This window comes from Salmo salar, chromosome ssa06 (genome assembly GCF_905237065.1).
Source record: "Salmo salar chromosome ssa06, Ssal_v3.1, whole genome shotgun sequence".
In the NCBI taxonomy this organism is placed as follows: Eukaryota; Metazoa; Chordata; class Actinopteri; order Salmoniformes; family Salmonidae; genus Salmo; species Salmo salar.
Genome location: NC_059447.1, coordinates 83,835,712 through 83,862,904, shown reverse-complemented (window position 1 = coordinate 83,862,904; position 27,193 = coordinate 83,835,712). Strand labels below are relative to the sequence as shown.

General features: G+C 44.6%; 1 protein-coding gene across 1 annotated transcript in view; it reads left to right on the top strand.

Annotated features, from left to right (window-relative positions):
- The window catches only part of LOC106608239 (neurexin-3b), a 607,554-nt gene that overhangs the window by 469,642 nt on the left and 110,719 nt on the right, over positions 1 to 27,193 (top strand). The window contains 1 exon segment of the mRNA XM_045721094.1: positions 2,968 to 3,149. Within this exon segment, the coding sequence (XP_045577050.1) occupies positions 2,968 to 3,149 (182 nt within the window).

Below are 27,193 nucleotides of genomic sequence, written 5' to 3'. Positions count from 1 at the left end.
TCTTTCCCTCCTCTCTCTCTCGCTTGCTCTTTCTCTTCCCTCTCTCTCTTTCCCTCCTCTCTCTCTCTCTCTCTCTCTCGCTTGCTCTTTCTCTTCACTCTCTCTCTTTCTCTTCCCTCTCTCTCTCTCTCTCTCCCTCGCTTGCTCTTTCTCTTCCCTCTCTCTCTCTCTTCCCTCTCGTTCTACATCCGTATGTTCCTGAGTCTCTTGGGTCTTCAGTCTGCAGGACAAACCAGATTGTTTCTGGACACTCAGATAGACCAGATTGTTTCTGGCCACTCAGATAGACCAGATTGTTTCTGGCCACTCAGATAGACCAGATTGTTTCTAGACACTCAGATAGACCAGATTGTTTCTGGCCACTCAGATAGACCAGATTGTTTCTGGACACTCAGATAGACCATATTGTTTCTAGACACTCAGATAGACCAGATTGTTTCTGGCCACTCAGATAGACCAGATTGTTTCTGGCCACTCAGATAGAGCAGATTGTTTCTGACCACCCAGACAGATGTTGGAGGTTAAAGATTGAGAGCTGGATCAGTAATACACTGATGGAGAGATGGGGAAGAAGGCCACATTCTCTATTACACTAGCAATTGACCCCCTGCAAGTTTTATCTGCCATCGCCTTCAGTCTGCACTTATAGCACTGTGGTTCTTGTTACATACACACACCCACCCACATACGAACACACAAACACTCCCAGCCACACACACGTAGACACAGCCTGTCAGAGCCCGAGTGGTTGTGAATAGCTCCGTCCAAACAGTAGCTCCAGCCTATTGATCTATCAGGCACTCTGCTAAAGGTCTCTTTGATCTCTTGATGATGTTTACAGTGAGTGAGCAGGCTGAGGATTTCTATAGATCCTGATGGTTTAATAGTGACGTCTTAAGCGGGCTGTTTTGTAGGTTTAAATACAATGCACCCTAACTTTGAAATTCTCTCTATATGTCTGTCTGTGTCTATCTCTGTCTGTGTGGCTCTCTCTCTGTCTGTGTCTCTCTCTGTCTGTGTCCATCTCTGTCTGTGTCCATCTCTGTCTATCTGTGTCTATCTCTGTCTGTCTGTGTCTATCTCTGTCTGTGTCTATCTCTGTCTATCTCTCTCTGTCTGTGTCAATCTCTGTCTATCTGTGTCTATCTCTGTCTATCTCTGTCTGTCTGTGCCAATCTCTGTCTATCTGTGTCTATCTCTGTCTGTGTCTATCTCTGTCTATCTCTCTCTGTCTGTGTGTCTCTCTCTGTCTGTCTGTGTCTTTCTATGTCTGTGTCCATCTCTGTCTGTCTGTGTCTATCTCTGTCTGTCTGTGTCTATCTCTGTCTGTGTGTCGCTCTCTGTCTGTCTGTGTCTCTCTGTCTGTCTGTCTGTGTCTATCTCTGTCTGTCTCTCTCTGTCTGTGTCTATCTCTGTCTGTGTCTCCCTTTGTCTGTGTCGCTCTCTCTCTACGTGTCTCTCTCTGTCTGTCTCTCTGTCTGCCAATGTCTCTCTCTGTATGTGTCTGTGTCTCTGTCTGTGTGTATGTGTCTCTCTCTCTCTAGTAGATCATGTATTTCAGGCTTTGTACCCTTTTTCTCACTCTGCATATGTTCAATTAAACCAGAGGAAGGTTCTTCGATTTTTTTCCTACTACCAGCCTTTGTTCTTGGTTTGCAAGCTTATGTTTAATACATGAGGATTGGGAGACTTATTCGATTGTTGGCCTCTGCGCCTGTTATTCCCAGGCAGGGACTATTTTAAAGAGTTGCTTTAGGTCAGAAAATGCACCCTGGGATCTGTAGTCTCCCACCTCATGTGGTAGACTTTCTGAATACGATTAGAATTTAGAACATGGAGGACTTTGCCTTTACACCATTGACTATGTGATTTGGAGGATTTGGTTTTATGGCCTTTATCCCAAACAAGGTGAATCCGCTTTGGAGGACAAATGTGAAAATGTGACTGTACCATCCTTGGTGTCTGGGTTGGGGTCATTTCTGAATTGAGTTAGAAATTGGTCTTAAATTCCAATTCATTTCTTGAATTTGAATTGATTTTGAATTGGCCAAACCCCACAGATGTTAATTAATTGAAATTCAAATGGATAATGTATTCCATAAATCACATTTATTTTGACAGAATTTATGGTTACCAATACTATGTTGTTACATTCTTACATTTCATTTTTTTATTTTTTATTAAGTTTTAAATAATTACAGTGGTCTGAAAATATTGTTATATAATTGTGTAGGTTGTCTATAATAATTCCTAATTCACTTAGATGTTAAGTTAAAACACTCCAGAATTGAACGGAACAACTTAACATCTCATGACAAAAATACAGAGTTATCATCAACCTAATATTTTAAACAGTATATGTATTGAGGTATTGGTCAAAGGAATGAGACTCAAATGTTACGTCTCAGTTGAATTTATTTGAATTGGTTATAATTCAATTCTACTTCCTTTAATTCCATTTCAATTCAAATTCAGATTTCTGTGGCCAATTCCAATTTCAATTCATGTCATGGATTAACCCCAAGTAGTAGTGTTCTAGACCGATAAGCTTGTACCTCTCTTTTTCTCTTTCGGTCTCTCTCTCTCTCGGTCTCTCTCTCTCTCTCTCTTCCTTTCACCCCTCTCTCTCTCTCTCTCTCTCTCTCTCTTCCTTTCACCCCTCTCTCTCTCTCTCTCTCTCTCTCTCTCTCTCTCTCTCTCTCTCTCTCTCTCTCTCTCTCTCTCTCTCTCTCTCTCTCTCTCTCTCTCTCTCTCTCTCTCTCTCTCTCTCTCTGTCTCTCTCTCTCTCTCTCTCTCTCTCTCTCTCTCTCTCTCTCTCTCTCTCTCTCTCTCTCTCTCTCTCTCTCTCTCTCTCTCTCTCTCTCTCTCTCTCTCTCTCTCTCTCTCTCTCTCTCTTTCCATGAGGTGATGTTTTTCAACTTGGGCATTGATTTTGCTATCTACATCTCTCTCCCTGTCTCTCTGCAGCTGGTACCACGTATATCTTCGGTAAGGGCGGGGGTCTGATCACGTATACATGGCCTAACAACGAGAGGCCCAGCACGCGTACCGACCGTCTGGCTGTGGGCTTCAGCACCACCATCAAGGATGGAATCCTGGTTCGCATCGACAGCGCTCCACGACTAGGGGACTACATCATGCTACACATCGTAAGCTGTCTTTTAGACTACTACTGTGTGCCCTATAGCCTTTGCAAGTGCCATGCTCTACAAACTGAGCCACACGGGACTAACCCTTCAGTCTACACTGTGCTCCTATCTAACCCTCGACAGGGAGACCACATCCAGCACTACATTGTTACTTTTACTACTAAATTGACAGGTTTTCAGGGGCCTCAGTATATTTACAGTGACTCCTTACTGTAGTAGTTAAAGTCATTTTCCTTCTCCCTGGTTTTAAACTGTTATTTCAGTTACTGATACTTCTCCCTGGTTTTAAACTGTTATTTCAGTTACTGATACTTCTCCCTGGTTTTAAACTGTTATTTCAGTTACTGATACTTCTCCCTGGTTTTAAAATGTTATTTCTGATACTTCTCCCTGGTTTTAAACTGTTATTTCAGTTACTGATACTTCTCCCTGGTTTTAAACTGTTATTTCAGTTACTGATACTTCTCCCTGGTTTTAAACTGTTATTTCAGTTACTGATACTTCTCCCTGGTTTTAAAATGTTATTTCAGTTACTGATACTTCTCCCTGGTTTTAAACTGTTATTTCAGTTACTGATACTTCTCCCTGGTTTTAAACTGTTATTTCAGTTACTGATACTTCTCCCTGGTTTTAAACTGTTATTTCAGTTACTGATACTTCTCCCTGGTTTTAAACTGTTATTTCAGTTACTGATACTTCTCCCTGGTTTTAAACTGTTATTTCAGTTACTGATACTTCTCCCTGGTTTTAAACTGTTATTTCAGTTACTGATACTTCTCCCTGGTTTTAAACTGTTATTTCAGTTACTGATACTTCTCTCTGGTTTTAAACTGTTATTTCAGTTACTGATACTTCTCTCTGGTTCTAAGCTAATATTTCAGTTATTGATACTTCTCCCTGGTTCTAAGCTAATATTTCATTTATTGATACTTCTCTCTGGTTCTAAGCTAATATTTCAGTTATTGATACTTCTCCCTGGTTCTAAGCTAATATTTCATTTATTGATACTTCTCCCTGGTTCTAAGCTAATATTTCATTTATTGATACTTCTCTCTGGTTCTAAGCTAATATTTAATGTATTGATACTTCTCCCTGGTTCTAAGCTGATAATTACGTTATTGATTGACTCCAGGACCAGAGTTAAACTGTTGTGATGTGTCTAAACAGTGACCCGCAATGAGAATGGTTGACGCAGATCGTACGTTTCTAACAGAGGCACATCTATAATACATATCACAGTACGTCCCTTGTCTTCTACATTTATCTGTCACACTATTCTCTCACAATGAAGTGAATCTTAATAACTCCCAGCCATAAATAGTTAATAAAACCATGTCTGTCTGACATGTGTGTCACTGCGTCATGGAAACCCTGTGTGAATCAGCTGTGCATCTCAACATTAATATCTCATGACGTCCTTATGCTGTTGTTGTTGTTGTTTACTTATTTACATAATAATCAGTAAAGATGGCCACCGACTATAGATTTACCAAAGTTCCTTGGAAAGGTGGCAGAGGAATGTGTTGATGTGGTGTGAAAGTAGTGATGTTGAGGAGAGAGGGAGAGCGGGATGAAGAGAGGATACTACTGAGCCAACAGATTGAGTGCCTGTCTATCCTTAAAGACTCCCCTCATCTCTGGAGTGAGCGTGTTGCAACGAGCTGTTGGATGTATACTGCTCCAACCTCGCCATCTGTTCACACAACATGAAGGCCATGCACCGATTTCAGCTGCTTTACAGTCTACAGGAATGTGTGTGTCTGAGAGAGAGAAGCAGGAGCGAGAGAGAGAGCGAGAGAGAGAGAGAGAGAGAGAGAGAGAGAGCGAGAGAGAGAGCGAGAGAGAGAGCGAGAGAGAAAGCGAGTGAGAGAGAGAGAGAGAGAGAGAGAGAGAGAGAGAGATAGAGAGAGAGAGAGAAGGCAGGAAAAGAAGAGGAGTGTGGTCAGAGATGAAAAGATGGAAAATGCCTCTCTTCACTTTATCTGGTTTGGTAAATGCAGAAACCTCGATAGGAAGGAAATCAAAGCATTTTTTTTATCAGAGCTGGCTGTCTTTCTCCAGCCAAGCTTCATCTCAGTTTTAAATTGCCTCCAAGTCGTTAGCAGCAAAGGTCTTCATTCCTGTCAGATCACAAATTAATTTATCATAAAATATAATTTTATTTTACAAATTAATGCCACAAATATTCATAGTATGCCCTCCATTTGAACACAGGCTAATAATTTTGCTGATAATTCCAATAGGTTTCTCTTGTAGATTTTAAGAGATGTACTGTATATATTTACATCCTGTATTGGTTGAATGGAAATGTCAGCAAATTGTTGTAGAATAGAATTGGTTCTCAATGACTTACGTAAAGGTTAGATAATAATGACCTTAGCTCATTGATAGCCCAAGACCTCCAAACACAGTGCCTTCAATAAAGCCATTATCCATCCATGATTCATTATAGATAATGATTCAAAATGGCAGCTGCTGCTCAACTAAATAGAAAAGAGTACAAGTATTACAGTATGTGTCTGTGCTTGTCTCTCTCTCTGTGTGTGTGTGTGTGTGTGTGTGTGTGTGTGTGTGTGTGTGTGTGTGTGTGTGTGTGTGTGTGTGTGTGTGTGTGTGTGCACAGTGACCGGACTAAAGTCTAACCAAAGGTCTTCCCCAATTATCCAGCCCCTCAGGGATCCTTTAGCCTTTAGGATAATAAGCTGATGTATGTTGTAGGATCAGCGACGGTGCAATAGCACACAGTAGGACGTTGAAGATTAGCTAGCTACCATTGCGAAGACATGGCCAAGAGGGCTCTGTGGGACTGCTCTTTGGAGCTGATAGGTTTATAATGACAAGGAAGAATGGAATTGGAAAAGGTACAGAGAACAGGCGTTATCTGGTTTTTAAGTCATTGGAGTCATGCAAACTATTAATCACATGTTTTGTTCTGTAATCCTCTAATCTTTAAAGCATCTATTTGTATTATGCCTTGATATTATACAAAACCTGTTGGTAAGGCTAGTTGGTACCATAGAAATAGGAAATAAATATCCAGTTGTGGTCATTCTAGTCATTCTATTTCTATGCTTCTGTACTAGTAACATCGGATGTAATGGTATATTTTTTGCTGGTCGTTTTGGGGCCTTGTAGCAGTAATAAAATATTATTTTAAAGAAAGTAAAGATTCAGAGGTCTAATTTTAATCACTCTCTCTCGCTCCGCCTCTCACTCCATCTTTCTCTCTCCATCTCTCACTCTGTCTCTCTCCCTCTCTCTATCCATCTCTCACTCTCTGTCTCTCTCCCTCTCTCTATCCATCTCTCTCTCTCTCTCGCTTTCTCCATCTCTGAACAGCTAGCTCAAGGCTTGTTTTGGTCGTGCTGAAATTATCACATTGTTTCTTATCCAGTTTGTCTAATAATCTAATAAAATGGACGATTTAAATGGCTGAGCTTTAGGACGCTCTGAATAATTCCCTCATTATAGACTAGAGAACCGTTAATACCCATTTTTCTCAAATTGGTATAGACCGTTTAAGGACTACTGCTTATGCAAAGCATAAAACAGAAAAGCACTGAGCATTTCCGTAGTTACAGAGGCTCCAGCCAAGAAGCTTACGTATTAACACTTTGTTAACAAAAGCTCAGAGTTTTATAACAGCACAGCAACATTTTAAACTTAACTGTTTAAAAAGTGATTAAACCTACCGCGAGGAATCACCGGTGAAGCGCTATAACTTGTAGCATGGTCACTGTGTGTTGTGGTGTGTTCTAGAAGATTGTATAAGCACTGTACTGTATGTCCCCTCTCCTCTTAAACCCATAATAAAGCTCCTTGCAGCCCGGGGACTGATGTGTTGGTAGTGACTCACACAGTATCACGCCAGGGAATGTAGATAGCTGCAGGTAAAGCTTACCCAGGACATGCCACACAGACAGAGAGGGAGAGAGAGAGTATACCTCGGCACGAAATCCTTTTGAGACGCTGTCTAAAAAAAGCTGGGTATTTCTGTGCACGTTGGTGTTCAGATGTCTCGGTGTTGTGATGAGGGACGTATCTTTTGGTGTATATAGTGTTGGATTCTGGGGTAAACTTTGAACATTTCTATACTAGAGACATGATAGATCAGAAGTAATACTATAGTATCTGAGGAGTTTTAGAGAATGGTTGTTACATCAGAAGTAATACTATAGTATGAGGGGTGATAGAGAATGGTTGTTACATCAGAAGTAATACTATAGTATCTGAGGAGTGATCGAGAATGGTTGTTACATCAGAAGTAATACTATAGTATCTGACGGGTGATAGAGAATGGTTGTTACATCAGAAGTAATACTATAGTATCTGAGGAGTGATAGAGAATGGTTGTTACATCAGAAGTAATACTATAGTATCTGAGGGGTGATAGAGAATGGTTGTTACATCAGAAGTAATACTATAGTATCTGAGGGGTGATAGAGAATGGTTGTTACATCAGAAGTAATACTATAGTATCTGAGGAGTGATAGAGAATGGTTGTTACATCAGAAGTAATACTATAGTATCTGAGGGGTGATAGAGAATGGTTGTTACATCAGAAGTAATACTATAGTATCTGAGGAGTGATAGAGAATGGTTGTTACATCAGAAGTTATCTGTAGGAGACAGATGGCTTTGGAATGTGCTGGGTGGACAGGAGGCAGTGACAGGATTGCTATAGGTGATACGGGTGGAGAGCTTTGGATTAGACATCAAGGGGGTTGATGTCAGGTGACCTAATGGAGAAGGAATGGTTTATTAACCCATCACTTCCTCTTCCTGGTGGACCATAACAGATGGAAGGACTGGAGAGAAGGAGGAGTGCCTAAATTGGAGTATATATAACTTGTGGTGGTGGAAACATGTGATGTCTGAATGCAGCTGTATCAACCCTTTGGGAAGAATTAAACTTGGTTAAGCTTCTCTAGTGTCCGTTGAGTTACTCTGAAAATAAGAAGCTAACAATAGTCAATAGATAGACCATGTTGGACAGCACAAGGGCAAATATTTTGTTTTACTTGTTTCTTTACTCTCCATTACCTATTTCTATCTGTTGTCTGCATGACCCAAACCCATAGGTCCCCCGTCACAACACACACTCCACCCATCTTCTCCTCTCATATCTTCCTCGCCTCTCCTGCTCTCCTTCCCTCAACTCTTCTCCTCCCTGACACCTCTAACACTTCAACACACACTCTCTCTACCTCCCTCCCATTCTCCCATTCTTCCTCCCTGTCTCTCTCCCTCCCTCCCATTCTCCCTCCCTCCCCGTCTCTCTCCCTCTCTCCCATTCTCCCGCCATCCCTGTCTCTCTCCCTCCCATTCTCCCTCCCTCCCTGTCTCTACCTCCCTCCTATTCTCTCTCCCTCCCTGTCTCTCTCCCTCCCTCCCATTCTCCCTCCTATTCTCCCTCCCTCCCTGTCTCTCTCCCTCCCTCCCATTCTCCCTCCCTGTCTCTCTCCCTCCCATTCTCCCTCCCTGTCTCTCTCCCTCCCTCCCTCCCATTCTCCCTCCCTGTCTCTCTCCCTCCCATTCTCCCTCCCTGTCTCTCTCCCTCCCTCCCTCCCATTCTCCCTCCCTGTCTCTCTCCCTCCCATTCTCCCTCCCTGTCTCTCTCCCTCCCTCCCTCCCATTCTCCCTCCCTGTCTCTCTCCCTCCCTCCCATTCTCCCTCCCTGTCTCTCTCCCTCCCTCCCTCCCATTCTCCCTCCCTGTCTCTCTCCCTCCCATTCTCCCTCCCTCCCTGTTTATTTCCCACGCTTCCAAGGAGCCTTCAGATCCAGCATACAGTACCAGGCAATCAGACAGGCTTTTTAATGCTGCAATCGCACAATGAATTCCATTACCCGCTTGAGCCTCCCCACTTTGATTCAGATGGAAAAAGTTGTAGGTAATTGAAAAGCCCATTCCAGACAAGAGAACATGCATCCTATTGTGTAGAAACGGCTAGCTAGAGCTCGTCTGAGAATACCATCACCTGCTAGTAGTTAATGCTGATTGCTTAGGTTCTGCTCACAACAGTGTTAGAACATGATGTTGAGGCCCTGGGTGACTAGGTTGGCTGGATTATTTGCAATGTTTTGGACCTTACTCTGACACCGCCTGGAATAGAGGTCCTGGATGCCAGGAAGCTTGGCCCCAGTGATGTACTGGGCCGTACGCACTACCCTTTGTAGTGCCTTGCGGTCAGAGCAGTTGCCATACCAGATGGTTATGCAACCAGTCAGGATGCTCTCGATGGTGCAGCTGTAGAGCTTTTTGAGGATCTGAAGACCCATGCCAAATCTAATCAGTCTCCTGAGGGGGAATAGACATTGTCGTGACATCTTCACGACTGTCTTGGTGTGTTTGGACCATGATAGTTTGTTGGTGATGTTTACACCAAGGAACTTGAAGCTCTCAACCAGCTCCACTACAGCCCCTTCAATGAGAATGGGGGAATGCTCAGTCCTCCTTTTTCTGTAGTCCACAATCATCTCCTTTGTCTTTTTCACATTGAGGGAGAGGTTGCTATCCTGGCACCACACTGCCAGGTTTCTGACCTCCTCCCTATAGGCTGTCTCATCGTTGTCGGTGATCAGGTTGTGTCTTCGGCAAACTTAATGATGGTGTTGGAGTCGTGCTTGGCCATGCAGTCATGGGTGAACAGGGAATACAGGAGGGGACTGAGCACCCACTCCTGAGGGGCCCCAGTGTTGAGGATCAGCGTGGCAGATGTGTTGTTACCTGCTCTTACCACCTGGGGGCGGCCCATCAGGAAGTCCAGGATCCAGTTGCAGAGGGAGGTGTTTAGTCCCAGGGTCCTTAGCTTAGTGATGAGCTTTGAGGGCACTATGGTGTTGAACACTGAGCTGTAGTCAATGAATAGCATTCTCACATAGGTGTTCCTTTTGTCCAGGTGGGAAAGGGCAATGTCGTGCAATAGAGATTGCATCATCTGTGGATCTGTTGGGGCGGTATGCAAATTGGAGTGGGTCTATGGTTTCTGGTATAATGGTGTTGATGTGAGCCATGACCAGCCTTTCAAAGCACTTCATGGCTACAGACGTGAGTGCTACGGGTCGGTAGTCATTTAGGCAGGTTGCCTTAATGTTCTGGGGCACAGGAACCATGGTGGTCTGCTTGAAACATGTTGGTATTACAGACTCGGACAGGGAGAGGTTGAAAATGTCAGGGACGACACTTGCCAGTTGGTCAGCGCATGCTCGGAGTACACGTCCTGGTAATCCGGCTGGCCCTGTGTCCTTGTGAATGTTGACCTGTTTAAAGGTCTTTCTCAAATCGGCTACGGAATGCGTGATCACACAGTCGTCTGGAACATCTGATGCTCTCATGCATGCTTCTGAGAGCATAGAAGTTATTTAGTTAATCTGGTAGGCTTGTGTCAATGGGCAGCTCGCGGCTGTACTTCCCTTTGTAGTCCGTAATAGTTTGCAAGCCCTGCCACATCTGATGAGCGTCGGAGCCGGTGTTGTACAATGTAGGGAATAGGAGGTCATTTTGGAACCGGCAGCGGTATCAGGAGGATAAGATGAGAGGCACACAGGGCCGGTTGACCTGGTGTGTGTGTGTGTGTGTGTGTGTGTGTGTGTGTGTGTGTGTGTGTGTGTGTGTGTGTGTGTGTGTGTGTGTGTGTGTGTGTGTGTGTGTGTGTGTGTGTTTAGGATGTATTGGTCTATATTGAGATCAACATTATTATTATTACTCATGAGCCTGATAACATCAGTCTCTGTAATATTACTCTTTCATATCCTTTTCTCTCCAAGGAAATATGGAGACAGATTGCAATATACTAACTTTAACTGTATAAAAGCCTGTGCAGCTGTTTCAGAAGACATCAGTGTATGATCCATGTTATACTGACTTGACATAGCCTTTGAGGTAGATAAGTGATGGCAGTCCATTTGTATTGAGGTGTGTGACTGATTGCAGTCCATTTGTATTGAGGTGTGTGACTGATTGCAGTCCATTTGTATTGATGTGTGTGAGTGATGGCAGTCCATTTGTATTAAGGTGTGTGAGTGATGGCAGTCCATTTGTGTTGAGGTGTGTGAATGATGGCAGTCCATTTGTATTGAGGTGTGTGACTGATTGCAGTCCATTTGTATTGAGGTGTGTGAGTGATGGCAGTCCATTTGTATTGAGGTGTGTGAGTGATGGCAGTCCATTTGTATTGAGGTGATTGAGTGATGACAGTCCATTTGTATTGAGGTAGATGAGTGATGACAGTCCATTTGTATTGAGGTAGATGAGTGATGACAGTCCATTTGTATGATCATCAGCTAAATATCACTCATATAGAATGAAACTAGGCCTTTGTCATGTGACTGAGTGTTAATATTGGCTGTGACAGCATTGCGACTCCGGAGTTGACATTGAGGATATTATGAAACTAGGACATGGGACTTGGGCACCGTGTTGATCAATAATTGAAGACGTTGTTCGGCAGCCAACCATCCTTTGCTCTATCCTCCTGAAACATTCCCACACACTCTCCAGCCGTGTTGTCTGACGCTATTGCTACAGAGACCTTATGCTCTTAGAGTCACACATACAAACACGTCGTTTACAAGTACGTGTCTCATACACAAACACAGTGGAACAGCGGTGCTGACACTCCAAACATGATCTGAGGTTTCCAAGGGGAGATGTGGCTTTCAGTCAAACAACCCCGACCCCAATGCACTCTGGGAATGGTAATATAGCATGCTGAGTCTGCCAACTTCTCCAGGAGAGCGAGAGAGCGAGAGAGAGAGAGAGAGAGGGAGAGAGAGAGAGAGAGAGAGAGAGGTAATTACGTTGTTTCCCCCTGGTTCTGGCCCCAGCCCTATGCAAGTCCCCTTGATGTACATGTTCATGGTCCAAGATGAAAACAGTTCAAAGAGAAACACAGTGTCTGTTTTTTTACTGTACTTTGCTCTTCGACAACATGGTGGACAGATGGTTGTGTTCCACAGCAGCTCTGTTGTAATGCATGACTTCCCATTTCCATTAGTAGGAGAGAGAGGGAGGGAGAGAGAGAGATAGGGAGAGAGTGAAGGAGGAAGAGGAAGTAGGGGGAGATTGAGTAAGAAGAGGGGGAGAAAGGGAGAGAAAGAGAAGAAGAAAGAGAGAGAAGGAAGGATCAATCAATCAATCAATCTAATGTATTTATAAAGCCCTTCTTACATCAACTGATGTCACAAGTGCTGTACAGAAACCCAGCCTAAAACCCCAAACAGCAAGCAATGCAGGTGTAGAAGCACGGTGGATAGGAAAAACTCCCTAGAAAGGCTAAAACCTAGGAAGAAACCTAGAGAAGAACCAGGCTATAAGGGGTGGCCAGTCCTCTTCTGGCTGTGCTGGGTGGAGATTATAACAGGACATGGCCAAGATGTTCAAATGTTCATAAATGACCAGCAGGGTCAGATAATAATAATCCCAGTGGTTGTAGAGGGTGCAACAAGTCAGCACCTCAGGGGTAAATGTCAGTTGGCTTTTCATAGCCGATCATTCAGAGTATCTCTACCGCTCCTGCTGTCTCTAAAGAGTTGAAAACAGCAGGTCTGGGACAGGTAGCACGTCCGGTGAACAGGGTTCCATAGCCGCAGGCACAACAGTTGAAACTGGAGCAGCAGCACGACCAATTGGACTGGGGACAGCAAGGAGTCATCATGCCAGGTAGTCCTGAGGCATGGTCCAAGGGCTCAGGTCCTCCAAGAGAGAGAAAAAAAAGAGAGAGAGAGAATTAGAGAGACATGCTTAAATTCATACAGGACACCGGATAAGACAGGAGAAATACTCTACATATGACAGACTGACCCTAACCCCCAACACATAAACTATTGCAGCATAAATACTGGAGGCTGAGACAGGAGGGGTCGGGAGACACTGTAGCCCCGTCCAATGATACCACCGGACAGGGCTAAACAGGCAGGATATAACCCCACCCACCTGCCAAAGCACAGCACCCACACCACTAGAGGGATAACTTCTACCACTAACTTACTATCCTGAGACAGGGCTGAGTTTAGCCCACAAAGATCCCCCACAGCACGAACCCAAGGGGGGGCGCCAACCCGGACAGGAAGATCACGTCAGTGACTCAACCCACTCAAGTGGTGCACTCCTCCTAGGGACAGCATGGAAGAGCACCAGTAAGGCAGTGAATCAGCCCCTGTAATAGGGTTTGAGGCAGAGAATCCCAGTGGAGAGAGGGGAACCGGCCAGGCAGAGACAGTAAGGGCGGTTTGTTGCTCCAGTGCCTTTTCGTTCACCTTCACACTCCTGGGCCAGACTACAGTCGATCATAGGACTTACTGAAGAGATGAGTCTTCAATAAAGACTTAAAGGTCGAGACCGAGTCTGCGTCTCTCACAGGATGGAAATATATTAGTAAATTCAGGATCAGACTAGCCTCAGTGGATGTGTGTTGGTACCATAGATATGCCACTGAATTTCACATTTAACTGCTACTTTGTTATTTTGTCAAGTAGTGGCATCATCCCTCTTAGAGACAGGATGTCAGATTTGCATTGGTTGTTCACATACACTATATATTCACAAAAGTATGTGGACACGCCTTCAAATTAGTGGATTCGGCTATTTCAGCTACACCTGTTGCTGACAGGTGTATAAAATTGAGCACACAGCCTTGCAATCTCCATAGACAAACATTGGCAGTAGAATGGCCTTACTGAAGAGCTCAGTGACTTTCAACGTGGCACCGTCATAGGATGCCACCTTTCCAACAAGTCAGTTCGTAAAATGTCTACCTTAAAATGTCTACCCTAAAATGTCTACCTACGGTCAACTGGAAGTGCTGTTATTGTGAAGCAGAAACGTCTAGGGGCAACAACGGCTCAGCCGTGAACTGGTAGGCCACACAAGCTCACAGAACGGGACGGCCGAGTGATCGTCTGTCCTCGGTTGCAACACTCACCACTGAGTTCCAAACTGCCTCTGGAAGCAACATCAGCACAAGAACTGTTCGTCGGGAGCTTCATGAAATGGGTTTCCATGGTCGAGCAGCCGCACACAAGCCTAAGACCACCATGCGCAATGCCAAGCGTCGGCTGGACTGGTGTAAAGCTCGCCGCTATTGGACTCTGGACCAGTGGAAACACTTTCTCTGGAGTGATGAATCACGCTTCACCATCTGACAGTCTGACAGACGAATCTGGGTTTGGCGGACGCCAGGAGAACGTTACTTGCCCCAATGCATAGTGAAAAGTTTGGTGAAGGAGGAAAAATGGTCTGGGGCTATTTTCTATGGTTCGGGCTAAGCCCCTTAAATCTTAACGCATACAGCGTACAATGACATTCTAGATCATTCTGTGCTTCCAACTTTGTGGCTACAGTTTGGGGAAGGCCCTTTCCTGTTTCAGCATGACAGTGCCCTTGTTCACAAAGCGAGATCGGTGTTGAAGAACTTGACTGTCCGGCACAGAGCCCTGACCTCAACCACATCGAACACCTTTGGGATGAATTGAAATGCCGACTGCGAGCCAGGCCTAATTGCCCAACATCAGTGCCCAACCTCACTAATGCTCATTGCTGAATGGCAGCAAGTTCCTGCGGCAATGTTCCAACATTTAGTGGAAAGGCTTCCCCAACGAGTGGAGGCTGTAATAGCAGCAATGGGGGGACCAACTCCACATTAATGCCCATGATTTTGGAATGAGATGTTCGACAATCAGGTGTCCACATACTTTTGGTAATTTTGTGTACTGTACATTCCAGCTGATCAATTCACTTCTCCTCTGTATAAGGTATCAGCTCTATGAGCCTCAGAGTAACTGTTGTAAATCCCAGTGCATCTGACACTCATCAGTAGCAAGGTTAAACTGACAGACAGGATGACACTCCTCTCACAGATCAAAACTCTAAACTTTGTCTAGAGAAAGACGTCAAGCCTGCGGCTATTTTCTCATTTCCTCTGTGTACGTCTGAGTCTGTTAGTCTGTTAGTCAGTGTGATTGATGAGACGCCTGCTCTGACCAGATGAGTAATGAAAGATCACAGGGCCGTGGGATCGATATGCCAGGCAGCTTTTCAGACACAAAGCTAGGCACCATATCACCGCCAGAGACACCCCTAAATCCCCTCCCAGCTCTCTTTCTGTCTTGTCGCCTTCGGTAGCATCGGCAGCAAAATGTGGAACAAAGGGTCGAGCACGCCACTATTCACATCGACCGGGCTGTAGTGGAGCGGGTCGAGAGCTTCAAATTCCTCGGTGTCCACATCACTAAGGAATTAACATGGTCCAAGCACACCAACACAGTCGTGAAAAAGGCACGACAACGCCTCTTCGGCCTAAGGAGGTCGAAAAAAATTTGCCATGGGCTCTAAGATCCTCAAAAATTCTCCTGCTTCACAATTGAGAGCATCTTGACTGGCTGTATCACCGCTTGGTATGGCAACTGCTTGGCATCTGACCGCAAGGCGCTACAGAGGGTACTGCGTACTGCCCAGTACAGCACTGGGGCTGAACTTCCTGCCATCCCGGACCTCAATACCAGGCAGTGTCAGAGGAAGGCCACCCAGAGGAAGGCCATCTAAGCCGTAGACTGCTCTGTCTGCTACCACACGGCAAGCGGTACCAATGCACCACGTCTGCACATAGACTTGATAATAGTACTCCCTGTATGTAGCCATGTTATTTTTACTCATTAATGTTATTTGTTATTCACTGTATTTATTCCTTGTGTCACTATTTCAATTCTTTCTTTATTTTTTTATCTTATCTTTAACTTTGCATTGTTGGTAAAGGTAAGTAAGCATTTTACTGTTAGTCTACACCTCTGTTCTCACCTGGGATTCTGTCGCTCCGCTTCGCTGATATCGGGCTGCTGTGAGAAATAAATGAAAAGAGATTCACATTTAGCCAAATTGACTGTTTCTTGGATTATCGACAAGAAAGGGATGATGAATTGCAAGTTGCTCAAGTGTTAAACTTCAACATTAGAAAATAAATCTACTGGAAAGAAGAAGAAAATCTATCTGCTAGCTGCTTTCAATATGAGCAGCGGAGCGAGAGAGAGAGAGAGAGAGAGAGAGCGAGAGAGAGATAGAGAGAGAGAGATAAGTGGTTTCCTCGTCTAGAAAGTATTCAAAGAGGATTAAGCACCTGCTGGCGAAAGCATCAAGTTTCTCTCTCTGTCAAAAAAAAGAAGAAAGAGAAGATCAAACAGAAAAGCTCTCCCTCTCCTCTCTCTCTCTCTCTCTCTCTCCTCTCTCTCTCTCCTTCTCACTCTCTCTCTTCTTCTCTCTCTCTCTCTCCTTCTCTCTCTCTCTCTCCTCTCTCTCTCCTTCTCACTCTCTCCTCTCTCCTTCTCTCTCTCTCTCCTCTCTCTCTCTCTCTCCTCTCTCTCTCTCCTTCTCACTCTCTCTCTTCTTCTCTCTCTCTCTCCTTATCTCTCTCTATCTTGCAGTCTGAGTGAAAATGTGACTGACTGAGTACCTCTCTCTCTCGCTCTCTTTCTTTCTCTCTCTTTGTCTCTCTATATCTTGCAGTCTGAGGAAAATGTGTCTGACTGAGTACCTCTCTCTCTCTTCTCTCTCCATCTCTCTCTATATCTTGAAGTCTGAGGGAAAATGTGACTGACTGAGTACTCTCTCTCTCTCTCTCTCTCTCTCTCTCTATTTTTATTTTTACTAAGCCTCTGGAGTTTGTGTTGATTTAATCTCCACATATTGTCTCTCAGCGTGTGTGTGTGTCTTGAGAAGTGCTTAGAGAGAGAGAGAGAGAGAGAGAGATCGCAGCTTATTGACTCCCTCTTCAGGAAGTGCCTATACACTAGTTCCCTTTGTCACTGACTCTATAGGCCTCTCTTCCTCTGGCAGCCATGATAGGATGAGTCAGCGATACGCTGAGTGACAGATGTTAAGATGTCTGACATCGATAAAGACATGACTCCCCAACCTCCTGACTCTTCCTCCCTACGTCCTCCACCATGACTTCAAAGAGAACCTTTGGATTGATCCCATTGGTGGATATGTGCTATGAGGAAAGGCATTGTTAATTTATCCCCTATCATCTTTTATTTATTGATGAAAAATGTTCCAGTGGGTCAGACAATTCAGAGGAGAGAGGAAGAGTGGATCCTTCAGAAGGGCTTCATTATAATTAAAACATTAGAACATACATTATTGTGTGACGTATTGGTTCATATACAGTACCAGTCAAAAGTTTGGACACACCTACTCATTCCACAGTTTTTCTTTATTTTTACTATTTTCTACATTGTAGAATAATAGTGAAGACATCAAAACTATGAAATAACACACATGGAATCATGTAGTAACCAAAAAAGTGTTAAACAAATCAAAATATATTTTATATTTGAGATTCTTCAAAGTATCCACCCTTTGCCTTCATGACAGTTTTGCACACTCTTGGCATTCTCTCAACCAGCTTCATGAGGTACTCACCTGGAATTAATTTCAATTAGTAGGTGTGCCTTGTTAAAAGTTAATTTGTGGAATTTCGTTCCTTCTTAATGCGTTTGAGCCAATCAGTTGTGTTGTGACAAGGTACAGGTGGTATACATAAGATAGCCCTATTTGGTAAAAGACCAAGTCCATATTATGGCAACAACAGCTCGAATAAGCAAAGCATTATTATGGATGGCTCTTAGGGCTGCATCGAAAATCCAATAAAATCCCTAAAATTAAATGATGGACGCAGCAATTCTCCTGTAGGCGTGATGGCTCCAAAATGTATGTTAATGCAATTTGTAAAAATCTGTTAATTATTTTTGGGAAATGTAGCCATTCCCTGCATTAATCTCTAACCTAAAGCATCTCCCTCCCTCCCTCCCTCCCTCCCTCCCTCAAACCATACATCCATCTCTCCATCCTTTTCTCCATCCATCTCTCCATCACTCACTCAATCTCTCCCTCTATCTCCCTCTCCATCCCTCTCTCCATCTCTCCCTGCATCCCCTTCTCCATCCCTCTCTCCATCCCTCCCTCTATCCCCCTCTCCATTCCTCCCTCCATCCATCTCTCTATCCTTCTCTCCATCCTTCTCTCCATCCCTCACTCAATCACTCCCTCTATTCCCCTATCCATCTCTCTCTTCGTCTCTCCCTGCATCCCACTCTCCATCGCTCTCTCCATTCCTCCCTCCATCCATCTCTCCATCCTTCTCTCCATCCCTCTCTCCATCCCTCTACCTCTCTATTCTTATATTACTCTCATTGAGTACAGTAGTCTAATAAACATTTTTGGAACGGACTCTTTGACCTAAAGTCCCCATAGTGTTAGCCTTTATCCTTTGACAGTAGTCTAACATTTGGAAGAAGAAGTAGACATGGTATTTTCTTCATTCTTCAATTGTTCTGGCCCTTTTTTTCCAACAGGCAATTCGCCTGGACTGTAATTAAAGTAATGGTGACAGAGAAGGACCCGGGGATGACTCATTAGGCGACATTACCGTATGTCTCTGCTTGAGAATCTCTTTCAGGGATACCCTGAGATTGCCAGGGTGGCCTCTTGGGGAATGGCATACTGCTATGCGCTATAGAATAATATTTCCAACTCCAGGCCACCATTTTAAAATAGAAGCATGTAGAATATTTTTCCTTACAGCAACATAGAGCTACACATTTCCAGTCTTTGACTGACTTCTCCCACGTTGCAACCCAACCTATCCCTGTAACATCTATATCCATTGTACTTAGGTGCTGTAGTATGCCTTATTCCTCAGTGTCTAGTTATTCTTGGGCTAGACGTAACTCCCTGTGGGTCTACTTTCTGGAATATAATTTCTCCCTGTGGGTCTACTTTCTGGAATAGAATTTCTCCCTGTGGGTCTACTTTCTGGAATAGAATTTCTCCCTGTAGGTCTACTTTCTGGAATAGAATTTCTCCCTGTGGGTCTACTTTCTGGAATAGAATTTCTTCCTGTGGGTCTACATTCTGGAATAGAATTTCTCCCTGTGGGTCTACTTTCTGGAATAGAATTTCTCCCTATAGGTCTATATTCTGGAATAGAATTTCTCCCTGTGGGTCTACTTTCTGGAATGGAATTTCTCCCTGTGGGTCTACATTCTGGAATAGAATTTCTCCCTGTGGGTCTACATTCTGGAATAGAATTTATCCCTGTGGGTCTACATTCTGGAATAGAATTTCTCCCTGTTGGTCTCTAGTTCTTCTATCCCCCTGTGCCCTATCTGACGGGTTCTGTTGTGTGCTGGACGTCACCTTTGTTGTGTTGTCTGCTGGACCTCACCTTTGTTGTGTTGTCTGCTGGACCTCACCTTTGTTGTGTTGTCTGCTGGACCTCACCTTTGTTGTGTTGTCTGCTGGACCTCACCTTTGTTGTGTTGTCTGCTGGACGTCACCTTTGTTGTGTTGTCTGCTGGACGTCACCGTTGTTGTGTTGTCTGCTGGACGTCACCTTTGTTGTGTTGTCTGCTGGACGTCACCTTTGTTGTGTTGTCTGCTGGACCTCACCTTTGTTGTGTTGTGTGCTGGACCTCACCTTTGTTGTGTTGTGTGCTGGACCTCACCTTTGTTGTGTTGTCTGCTGGACGTCACCTTTGTTGTGTTGTCTGCTGGACGTCACCTTTGTTGTGTTGTCTGCTGGACCTCACCTTTGTTGTGTTGTCTGCTGGACGTCACCTTTGTTGTGTTGTCTGCTGGACCTCACCTTTGTTGTGTTGTGTGCTGGACCTCACCTTTGTTGTGTTGTCTGCTGGACGTCACCTTTGTTGTGTTGTCTGCTGGACGTCACCTTTGTTGTGTTGTGTGCTGGACGTCACCTTTGTTGTGTTGTCTGCTGGACGTCACCTTTGTTGTGTTGTGTGCTGGACGTCACCTTTGTTGTGTTGTCTGCTGGACGTCACCTTTGTTGTGTTGTCTGCTGGACGTCACCTTTGTTGTGTTGTGTGCTGGACGTCACCTTTGTTGTGTTGTCTGCTGGACGTCACCTTTGTTGTGGTGTGTGCTGGACCTCACCTTTGTTGTGTTGTCTGCTGGACGTCACCTTTGTTGTGTTGTCTGCTGGACGTCACCTTTGTTGTGTTGTCTGCTGGACGTCACCTTTGTTGTGTTGTGTGCTGGACGTCACTTTTGTTGTGTTGTCTGCTGGACCTCACCTTTGTTTTGTTGTCTGCTGAACCTCCCATTTGTTGTGTTGTCTGCTGAACCTCACCTTTTTGCAAGCGGCGTGCTGCTCGGTCCCACCTCACTGGTTCTTGTGTATGCCGGACATCTTCTCTGTCCTTCCCCAATGAAGCGGTACACAGAGTGATCGCTGGCCTGGTGTGTCATACAGACGGACAGAACACTGGCCCTGTGAGCTTATCTCCCTTCAGGGGCTCCAGTGGACCGATGATGTCTAAACTCATTCCTGACAGATAAACTCATCCAACAGCCCCTCATATAGACTGACTGATACTTGAGCCTCTGCAGCAGCCATACAAGGGGAAGCTAGGACTGCACAGCAGCTTTGGTAGAGGGAAAAAGGGGGACAGAGAGAGAGAGAGAGAGAGGCTGAAACAGGAGGGAGAGATGTAGCCCTTACAGTGAAATGTTTACTTACGAGCCCATAACCAACAATGCAGTTTAAGAAAACATACGAATAAGAAATAAAAGTAACAAGTAATTAAAGAGCAGCAGTAAAACAACAATAGCGAGACCATATACAGGAATATTGTTTGTGTCTTTAGGGAAGCCAATGCATCCTCCTCAATATTAAAATCCCTGGTTTTTAACATGGTGCCCTCTGCTCTCCATCCAGTTACTGGCTAAAATCAAGACTGTTCAGACATCTTGAAAAGGGCATCTCTTAGGCTTATTTTCTATGTTAAAGGTATGTTTTAGGATTTTGTCAGTGAAGCCCTTTATCGACTTCCGAGAGAGAGAGAGAGAGAGAGAGAGAGAGAGAGAGAGAGAGAGAGATGTACAGGTAGGGAAGGGTGAGTTAGGGTAGGCAAAGGTAAGGTAGGGTGGTGTAGGGTAAATTAAGGTAGTGTAGGCTAAGGTAGGGTAGGTTTAGGTAGTGTAGGGTAAGATTAGGCAAGGTTGGGTAGGTAGGGTAGGTTAAGGTAGGGTAGGATAAGGTACGGTATGGTAGGGGGTAGGGTAGGCTAGGGTAAGGTAGAGTGGGGTAGGGTGGTGTAGGGTAGAATAAGTTAGTGTAGGGTAAGGTAGGTAAGGTAGGGTAGGTAGGGTATGGTTAGGTAAGGTTGTGTAGGGAAGACTAAGGTAGTGTAGGGTAAGGTAAGGTAAGGTAAGGTAAGGTAAGGTAAGGTAGGGTGAGGTAAGGTAAGGTAAGGTAAGGTAAGGTAGAGTAGTCTAATGTAGTGTAGGTTAAGGTAAGGTAAGGTAGGGTAGGGTAGGGTAGTGTAGGGTTGGGTTGGGTAAGGTAGTGTAGGTAAGGTAGTGTAAGGGTTAGGGTTAGGGTTAGGGTTAGGGTTAGGTAGTGTAGGGTAGGGTAGGGTAGGGTAGGTTAAGGTAGGGTAGGGTGGGGTAAGGTAGGCAAGGGTAGGATAGTGTAGGGTATGGTAGTTTAAGGCAGGGTTGAGGTAAGGCAGGGTGGAGGTATGGTTGTAAGGTATGTATGGTGGGGTATAGGGAAGGTGTTATAGTGTAAAGATGGGTATATGGAAGGGGGTTTTGTAGGTAGGAGGTAGGGTATAGTGTTGGGTAGAGGAAAGGTATTGTATTGTAGTGTAAGGTAGGGTAGTGTCGTGTCTTTGGCTATGCCGGAATAAGTGATATGACATCATAACTTATAAAATGATTTCTCTGTAATTAATATTACCTGATTAAGCTAATCATGTAAATGTAATTAACTAGAAAGTCGGGGCACCACGGAAGAACGTTTATAGAGCTGTTATCTTCCGAATAAACTCTTAAAATACTTAGTAATATTTTACCTCGATAGCAGTCAATATTAATCCTTGTCTTATTTTCAGTCTCATAATGAAAGTTATAAGTTCTTGGCTATCTTCACGAACCCTGGCTAACAAGTTGAATCAGCAATACAAAATTGGGTTTAATTATGTATTTACTAAATACCTAACTAATCACACAGAATTACAAATACACAGAATACAATGATGTCATACAGAAAACGTCCCGGTAGACGGAACAGATATGACGGCTGGTTACACAAAGGAAAGGGGGTTGGGCTTGAATGAAAGAGCGGGAAGATTTAGGAACAGAGAAACAGCAGCTATGCTATCTTAAATACATTGTCTTATGCATTCTAAATTACCGCCCATTTGGAAAAGGAAAATGCAATAAATATTTACTCTGAGCTGCGCTTCGGTAGATTGGTTGTAGATGCTGGCCGGGTTGGCCAACAGATCTCCCTGTTTTCGGAAGAATGTCAATGGTGGTCGATTGGATACGTGGTGGTATCTTCGTCTGGTTGTTAGACTGGATCCGTCGTCCGTCCTTTCCTAGCCCACGTAAGCAGCGGCCGCTGCTAACTCAACGGCTAGGAAGTAGCACTTCTGTAGTGAATAAGCTCAAAGTTCATACCATTCGCCACCAAAGCTCACGCCGAGGTTGGCTTAGTTCTGTTCTTGACATGTGTGTCCTTCTAACGTAGAGGCTGCAGACCTCACGTACTGGAACCAACTGGTTATCTTTTCGTCAAAGGATTATATAGTGGAGAGGGGGAGGGAGGAGTTTCATCGTTTATAACCCCTGTCTCTTCACAGGGTTGGGTTACTGATCGAGCAGGGCACTTTCCTTATGAAAACCCAAATCTCTCATTCGGAAGCTAAAATTACATTTCATCTCCTAACAAACATTTTCAATATCAAACATTTCAATTGCATAACAATTCCATGTGACTCTGATAACTAGAGGGTGTATACTTTCTCAGATACAGTTTATGTCGTCCTGTCATCAGTCATAATGTCTCAGATGACAACCGAACTGACATACATACTCATTACGTTCCCAAGCATATTTCCAACTGGTTTTATTAACAAAATATGTGGTACCTTTCCCCATTTGTTTGATGTTCCCAGACTCTCTATATTTAACACAGGCTATTCAGGTCCTTCAGTAGATTCAGAGAGGGGAAGAGAGAAAGGTATTTATGGGGGGGGGGGGGTCATAAACCTTACCCACAGGCCAACGTCATGACAGTAGAGTGTAGGGTATTGTGTTGGTAGAGGAAAGGTATTGTAGTGTAAGGTAGAGTAGAGGATACGGTATAGGGTATGGTAGGGTAGAGGTAAGGTATTGTGGTGTAAGGTAGGGTAGAGGGTAGGGTAAGGTAAGGTATTGTAGTGTGAGGTAGGGTAGAGGGTAGGGATAGGGGCAGGGTAGGGTAAGGTAGGGTTGGGTAGGGTGGGTAGGGTGGGTGAGGGGAAGGTATTGTTGTGTAGTGTAGTGTAAGGTAGGGAAGAGGGAAGGTTGTAGGGTAAGGTAGGGTAGGGTAAGGTAGGGTGGGTAGGGTTGGGTGGGTAGGGTACGGTGGTTGGGTAGGGTAGCGAGAAGGTATTGTTGTGTAGTGTAGTGTAAGGTAGGGAAGAGGGAAGGTTGTAGGGTAAGGTAGGGTGGGTAGGGTAAGGTAGGGTGGTTGGGTAGGATAGGGTAGAGAGAAGGTATTGTTGTGTAGTGTAGTGTAATGTAGAGAAGAGGGAAGGTTGTAGGGTAGGGTCGGGTAGGGTAAGGTAGGGTGGGTAGGGTAGGGTTGGGTGGGTAGGGTAGAGAGAAGGTATTGTTGTGTAGTGTAAGGTAGAGAAGAGGGAAGGTTGTAGGGTAGGGTTAGGTAGGGTGGGGTAGTGTTGGGTGGGTAGGGTACGGTAGGGTAGGGTGGGTAGGGTAGAGAGAAGGTATTGTTGTGTAGTGTAATGTAGAGAAGAGGGAAGGTTGTAGGGTAGGGTCGGGTAGGGTAAGGTAGGGTGGGTAGGGTTGGGTGGGGTAGGGTTGGGTGGGTAGGGTAGAGAGAAGGTATTGTTGTGTAGTGTAGTGTAAGGTAGAGAAGAGGGAAGGTTGTAGGGTAGGGTTAGGTAGGGTGGGGTAGGGTAGGGTTGGGTGGGTAGGGTACGGTACGGTAGGGTGGGTAGGGTAGAGAGAAGGTATTGTTGTGTAGTGTAGTGTAAGGTAGAGAAGAGGGAAGGTTGTAGGGTAGGGTAGGGTTAGGTAGGGTGGGGTAGGGTAGGGTACGGTAGGGTGGTTGGGTAGGGTAGGGTAGGGTAGAGAGAAGGTATTGTTGTGTAGTGTAGTGTAAGGTAGAGGGAAGGTTGTAGGGTAGGGTGGCAGCCAAATAAGGTGTCCTTGTCTGACCTGGTCTGACATGGTCTAACATTGATGTATCCCTCATCTGAGATCCCCTGCTGTCTCTGTAGATAGATAGGAAGACTCTCTTTTTCTTTTTTATGTCGCTCTCTCTCAATTCAATTCAAATGGCTTTATTGGCATGGGCAACATATGTTTACATTGTCAAAGCAATTGATAATGAACAAAAGTGAAATAAATATATTCTTTTTTTAAGTTGCAAAGGAATAAAGACATTTCAAATGTCCTATTATGTCTATGTACAGTGCTGTAACGTGTGCAAATAGTTGAAGTGCAAAAGGGAAAATAAATAAACATAAATATGGGTTGTATTTACAATGGTGTTTGTTCTTCACTGGTTGCCCTTTTCTTGAGGCAACAGGTCACAAATCTTGCTAGTGTGATTGCACACTTAATCAAATTGAATCAAATGTATTTATAAAGCCCTTCTTACATCAGCCAATGTCACAAAGTGCTGTGCAGAAACCCAGCCTAAACACCCAAACAGCTTGAAGTGCAGATGTAGAAGCACGGTGGCTAGGAAAAACTCCCTAAAAAGGCCAGAACCTAGGAAGAAACCTAGAGAGGAACCAGGCTATGAGGGGTGGCCAGTCCTCATCTGGCTGTGCCGGGTGGAGATTATAACAGAACATGGCCAAGATGTTCAAACGTTCATAGATGACCAGCAGGGTCAGATAATAATAATCCCAGTGGTTGTAGAGGGAGCAACAAGTCAGCACCTCAGGGGTAAATGTCAGTTGACTTTTCATAGCCGATCATTCAGAGTTAGAGACAGCAGGTGTGGTAGAGAGAGAAAGTCTCAAACAGCAGGTCCGGGACAAGGTAGCACGTCCGGTGAAAAGGTCAGGGTTCCATAGCCGCAGGCAGAACAGTTGAAACTGGAGCAGCAGTATGACTAGGTGGACTGGGGACAGCAAGGAGTCATCAGGCCAGGTAGTCCTGAGGCATGGTCCTAGGGCTTAGGTCCTCCGAGAGAAAGAGAGAGAGAAGGAGAAAGAAAAAGAGAAAGAGAGAAAAAGAGAGAGAGAGAAATAGAAGGAGCATACTTCAAATTCACACAGGACACCGGGATAAGTCAGGGGAAATACTCCAGATATAACAGACTGACCCTAGCCCCCCGACACAAACTATTGCAGCATAAATACTGGAGGCTGAGACAGGAGTGGTCGGGAGACACTGTGGCCCCATCCGGGGGTATCGTCGGACAGGGCCAAACAGGCAGGATATAACCCCACCCACTTTGTCAAAGCACAGCCCCCACACCACTAGAGGGATATCTTCAACCACCAACTTACTACCCTGAGACAAGGCAGAGTATAGCCCACGAAGATCTCCCCCACGGCACAAACCCGAGGGGGGTGCCAAGGAAGACCACGTCAGTGACTCAACCCACTCAAGTGATGCACCCCTCCTTGGGACGACATGGAAGAGCACCAGTAAGCCAGTGACTCAGCCCCCGTAATTGGGTTTGAGGCAGAGAATCCCAGTGGAGAGAGAGGACTGTGGTATTTCACCCAATAGATATGGGAGTTTATCAAAATTTGATTTGTTTTCAAATTCTTTGTGGGTCTGTGTAATCTGAGTTTCCACTTCATTTTGTGGGAAGTGTGCACATATACTGTAGCCTGTCTTCTCTTGAGAGCCAGGTCTGCCTACGGGGGCTCCCAATAGCAAGGCTATGCTCACTAAATCTGTACATAGTCAAAACTTTCCTTCATTTTGGGTTAGTCATAGTGGTCAGGTATTCTGCCACTGTGTACTCTCTGTTTAGGGCCAAATAGCATTCTAGTTTGTTCTATTTTTTTTTGTTCATTCTTTCCAATGTGTCAAGTAATTATCTTTTAGTTTTCTTATGATTTGTTTGGATCTAATTGTGTGGCTGTCCTGGGGATCTGTGGGCTGTGTTTGTGTTTGTGAAATGAGCCCCAGGACCAGCTTGCTTCGGGGACTCTTCTCCTGTTCATTTCTCTGTAGGTGATGGCTTTGTTATGGAAGGTTTGGGAATCACTTCCTTTCAGGTGGTTGTAGAATTTAACGTCTCTTTTCTGGATTTTGATCATTAGCGGGTATCGGCCTAATTCTGCTCTGCATGCATTATTTGATGTTTTACGTTGTACACGGAGGATATTTTTTTCAGAATTCTGCATGCAGAATCTCAATTTGGTGTTTGTCATATTTTGTGAATTATTGGTTGGTGAGCGACCCCAGACCTATAACTGATTCAAGTATTTTTAGCTAGATCCTAATTGTTATGTCGAATTTTATGTTTCTTTTGATGGCGTAGAAGGCCCTTCTTGCCTTGACTCTCAGATCGTTCACAGCTTTCTGTAAATTACATGTGGAGCTGATGTTTAGGCCGAGCCATGTAAAGTTTTTTGTGTGCTGGGTTACCCTACCTTACACTACATTAGCCTAACCTAAGTACCCTATCCAACCTTACCCTACCTTACCTCACCCTACACTACATTAGCCTACCCTAAGTCCAATACCCTACCCTACCTTACCTTACTCTACCTTTCCCTACACTGCCTTAGCCTACCCTAAGTACCCTACCTTACCCTACCTCACCCTACCGTACCGTATCGTACCCTACCCTAACTTACCCTACCTTACCCTTCACTACCTTAGCCTACCCTACCATACCATACCACACCCTACCTTACCCTACACTACCTTAGCCTACACTAAACTACCTTGTGTACAGTAATTTGGAAAAAAGTATATTTGAGATATGCTCAGTACATTGTTTTCACTGAGGAAATGTACGAGTCTGCTGTTAACCTCTTA